Source organism: Pelodiscus sinensis, chromosome 2 (genome assembly GCF_049634645.1).
Source record: "Pelodiscus sinensis isolate JC-2024 chromosome 2, ASM4963464v1, whole genome shotgun sequence".
NCBI classification, from domain to species: domain Eukaryota; kingdom Metazoa; phylum Chordata; order Testudines; family Trionychidae; genus Pelodiscus; species Pelodiscus sinensis.
Window position 1 is genome coordinate 69741002 of NC_134712.1, and position 4980 is coordinate 69745981.

The 4980-nt window shown below is 44.7% G+C and overlaps 1 protein-coding gene across 3 annotated transcripts in view; it reads right to left on the reverse strand.

Moving 5' to 3' along the window:
- LOC106732544 (uncharacterized) overlaps positions 1 to 4934 on the reverse strand; it is a 53075-nt gene extending 48141 nt beyond the window's left edge. For 2 of the 3 annotated variants that reach the window (XM_075920726.1, XM_075920728.1), the window contains exon 1: positions 1878 to 1929. In XM_075920726.1, coding sequence (XP_075776841.1) covers positions 1878 to 1914 — 37 coding nt within the window. In that variant the 5' untranslated portion in view covers positions 1915 to 1929. Of the gene's footprint in view, positions 1 to 1877; positions 1930 to 4851 lie in introns of those variants that run through there. The other variant, XM_025188451.2, reaches the window with a different exon arrangement.
- Positions 4935 to 4980: the final 46 nt, after the last annotated feature.

Here is a 4980-nt window from a genome sequence, read left to right on the forward strand (position 1 = left end):
AGAAAGCCTCATCTACCTCATCCACCTGATTCGGTGGCCTGTGGCAGACACCAACCACAACATCACTGCTGTTGTTTGCTCCTTTAAACTTAACCCATAGACTTTCAACAGGTTTTTCTCCCTCTTTATACTGGAGTTCAGAGTAATCATAGTGCTCTCTTACATATAGTGCAACTCCTCCTCCTTTTCTCCCCTGCCTGTTCTTCCTGAACAGTTTATACCCTTCCATGACAGCGCTCCAGTCATGCGAGGCATCCCACCAAGTCTCTGTTATCCCAATTAAATCATATTTCTTGGACTGGGCCAGGGCCTTCAGTTTTCCTGTTTGTTGCCCAGGCTTCTCGCATTAGTGTATAAACACCTCAGATAACCAGTTGATCGCCCTATCTTCTCCATTCGAATCAGGGGTCCTCCTTTGTTGCGTGTTCCTCTTTGCATTTCTTCCAGGTATCCGACTTTCCCACTCTCCTCAGCGTTTTGGTAACCATCCCCCGACAAACCTAGTTTAAAACTCTCCTCACTAGGCTTGCAAGCCTGCCCGCGAAGATGCTCCTTCCTCTCTTGGTTAGGTGGATCCCATCTCTTCCTAACAATCCTTGTGCCCGGATGATGATAGGACAAGAAGCAAGGGAGGTTTAGTTTGGACATTATAAAAAACTTCCTGTCAGGGTGGTTAAACAGTGGAATAATTAGGGAGATTGTGGAATCTCCATCATTGGAGATATTTAAGAGTAGGTTAGACAAATATCTGTCAGGAATGATCTAGACATATGTGTGTGGTTATATCATAATGGCATTGGCTGTCTGCAGAGCATATTTACATTACAAAGGGATTTTGCCTTTAACTTTATTCATCTCAGGGACTCCAGTAGATTTTAAACATGGAAAAGGTACAGGAGAGTCAAGCCCTGGGGTTAGCTGAGCTCTGAGAACCTAATCACAAACTCTCAAAGGCCTCAGGAGAAAAACCTATTCTTGCTTACAGACAACCCCCTAACCTGAAACGTATTCTTTCTGATAACCATGCCATACAACCACATCATAAGCCTCCAGGAACCCAGCCCTGCAACCAAAAAAGATACCAACTCTGTCTCTGCCCACATATCTACACTGACAAATTCATCACTGGAGCAAACAACATAAGCCACAAAATCAAAGGGTCATTTGACTGAACATCTAGTAATTTGATCTATGCCATCAAATGCCAACAGTGCCCCACTACTATATATATTGGACAAACTGGACGGTCTCTGCAGGAAAGTATCAATGGACACAAATCAGATATACATAAAGGGAACACACAGAAGCCTGTTGGTGAACATTTCTGCTTGCCTAACCACAGTTTAACAGACCTGCAGGTGGCTGTCTTGTCACAGGCCAGTTCCACAAGCCAGATTCATAGGGAAGGACTGTAATCCTAGTTCATCTACAAATTCACTTCACATGCTAATGGACTCAATCGTGATGTGGGCTAGCTAGGACACCACCTACTTAATAACCACTGAAGGTGCTAACAGCTCTCTGAGTGGTATTCTTCCTGTTTTAGCAATCTCTCTATTGACTTTGATTTTTATCTGCTTAGGTTTAAGTACCCATTCTCCAGATATTTAATGATGCTCTGTCACACACACCCCTTCCTTTTTCTTTTTCTCCCCCCTCCCCTTCCCCTCTCCTATTTATTTCGAGTTTTCATATCCCAAACTCATAACTCCGGTCATCTGAAGAAGTGGGCTGTGCCCACAAAAGCTCATGATACCATCTACATATTTGTTAGTCTATAAAGTGCTACCAGACCATTTGTTGTTTTTTTCAGTAACAGACTAACTTGGCTACCCCCTAGAGCTCCTATCACAAACTGGGATTTGCCAACTATTTACCTATGCAGATTGTCAAACAACTTCTCTGGCTTCCCATTTATTTCAGATCACTTCTAAACTGTTCCCCTTAGGTCTTGCTTTGGACTTCCTTTGCCATAATTTACAGACTTCATCACTTGCTTTTCTCTACACTCCAATTCAGATTCTGAGTGGGGTGATTAGATGTGATTAGAAGACTATATGTGAAAGTATGCAGAAAGATGATGAAGTGTGACTGAGAAAAGGTAGGGTGAGTGGGCAGAAGGAAGGGATGCTGAGGACAAAGTGAAGGCTAAGAGATGACTAAGAAGAAACTTGAGGATTTCTGAGGAAGACAGGGTGTAAGTGCAGGTGAGTGTTTTAAATGGTGTGCTGCAGGAAGAGGGGAAAGGGTGTCTGGAGGACAGAATTTAGGGACAAGTTTGTGAGGAGATGTTACTGAAGACCGGATACAGAGGGTGAGGGGATCAGGGGATCAGGGATTTAAGAGGAAAGCAGTAACTGAGAACACTTGGAGGGGGCAGGGTTGATTGAGGAGCACAGGGTAAGGACAAGAATAGAGCATCTGTGTGGGGGCAGCAGTTACTGAGGAGCACAAGGTGCCACTGGTGGGATTACTAAGCAGCACAGGATGAGGATCTGCACAAAGCCAGGAGTACGCAAACAGCACAGGGGGTGGGTTGACTGGAAGAGCAGAACAAGTAGACAGGAAGTCTGTGAGGGAGTGCAAGAGACCAAGTGGAATGAGAGGGGAGAGATCTGTGTGGGGCCGAGTGATTGAGGCAGGGGCATCATTTGGAGTGGATAGGGGGGCGGTAGCTCCCTCCCCTTCCCAAGTCTGAACCCCTAGATTTCATGATTGGGGTTTGCTTAAAGCCCACACCCTGACTCCAAATGCAGTTCTCAAATGCAACAGTTCAGACTGCTTTCAACTTTGCCTTTGGGGTATGGAGTTTGTTATAAAAAGAGGGAGTGGCAGGGTGATTAAGAATAACAAATGGCTGGTTATTCAGGTAACTGAAGGATTGTTAGATCATCATGAAAACATGGGGGTGAAGGGTATGCCACTTAAAAGATAGGGAGGGAAAGTGTTGTGCTGCAGGGATCTGCATTTAGAGCACTGCTGTTAAACATCTCGTAAATGCTCTTGAAAAAAAGGGGAAACAGTGACTAATCCACAGCTGACTGCAGAGTTACAAAGGGATCTCACAAAACTGGATGATTGGGCAACAGAAAGAAAGATGGAATTCACTGCTGATAAGTGCAAATTAAAGCACACAAGAAAATATAGTCCTAATTATAGATATAAAAATTATGGGATCTAAAATAGCTCTTACCATTCAAGAAAGAGATCTTGGAATCCTTGAAAACATCTTCTCAAGGTGCAGTAGCAGTTTGAAAACTAAAAAGCTAACCGAATATTGGGAATCATTAGAAAAAGGGATAGATAATAAGAGAAAATATGATATATTGCCTCTATATAAAGTCACTGTATGCTCACATCTTGAATATTGTATACAGATGTGGTCACCCCATCTAAAAAAAGATATATTGGATTTGAAAAAGGTACAGAAAGGGCAACATAAATGATTAGGGGTAAGGAACAACTTCCTGATGAAAAGAGATTAATGAGACTGGAACTTTTCATTTTGGAAAAGAAATGATTAAAGGATAGAGGCATATGTTAGAGGTCTAGAAAATCATGAAAGGTATAGAAAAATAGAATAAGAAAATATTATTCATTCCTTCACTAACATACTACAAGAAGATAACCCAATAGGCAACACAGGATGGATCATGATGATTGCCTCTTTTGTTTATTCCTTCGGAAGCACCTGGCAGAAGACAGGATACAGGGCTAGAAGCACCATTGGGGAGATGTTGGAAGTCTAGAAAATCATAAATGGTGTGGAAAAATAGATTAAGGAAACGTTATTCATTCCTTTACTAACATAACACAAGAAGATGACCCAATGAAATTTATGGGCAGCAGATGTAAAACAAACTAAATCAATTATTTTTTCACATTCAACTTGTGGAACTCTTTGCCAGGAGATGATGGAAAAGCCCAAACTATAAACTAAAGTCTAATAAGAACAAAATAAGTTCAAGGAGGGTAGGTCCATTAATGGCTACTAGCCAGACTGGGTAGGGATGATATCCCTAGCTTCTGTTTGCCAGAAGGCCGGAATGGGTGATAGGGGAATGGATCATGATGATTGTCTCTTCTGTTTAGTCTTCCTGACATACCTGGCATTAGCCAATGTTGGCAGACAGGACATTGGGCTAAAAGGACCTTTGGCCTGCCCTAGTATAGCCATTCTGATGTTCTTATATGGAGCTGAAATGTATCTGCCACCTGCTGTAACCCATTAGATCCCACTTCCCTTCCAGACCTGAGAGAGAGCCCAGGAGTCCTGACAGGGTCTCTCTCTCCCCAGAGTTAGTAATTAAGTAAGCATATACATGAACATTTTAAGGCTAACTAGTGTCCCTTAAATGACTTGCCCCAAGATGTCAGAATATGTTAGCGTTAGAGCTGAGTGGGTCTCATATTTATTTAATTTTCTTTCTTTTATATAGGAATTAGATATAGTGCTCCTGTCAGCTAACTGCTAAGGTGTCTGCCAAAAAAGCTAGAGTTTTCCAGGCCCTTAGTAGCCCTGGGACATATGGGGGGGGGGGGGGGGGGACGGAAGAAATTGTTCCCCCCCCCTTTGGGGCTTGCTTGTACTGAGCATGCTCAGTAACACCGCTGAACCCTTTGTCCTCCGTCTGCCTCCCCATGCTCCCACTCCCCCAGGCAGGCATGCACAGGTTGCCCTCCCCCACCAAAATCTGAAATGGGCCCCTGGATTGAGGGTCTATGGTGGTGGGAGTGACTGTGGGGACCGGGCACAAGGGGGGGGGCGCATTCCCGCCCATTTGCCCTGCTCTGTCCCAGGCTCGCTAGCGCCCCCTAGCGGTGAGTCGGCCCCGCTCGCTCTCCCCCAACCTGTGCTCCCCATAGCGCCTCCGCTCCCGGCCGGCGCCGCATCCCGCCTCAGCCCCCGCCGCGTCAAGCAGAAGAAACTGTGACCGAACCTCGGCGAGCGCTGACGTTGCAAAGGCCGCCGCGTGCCAG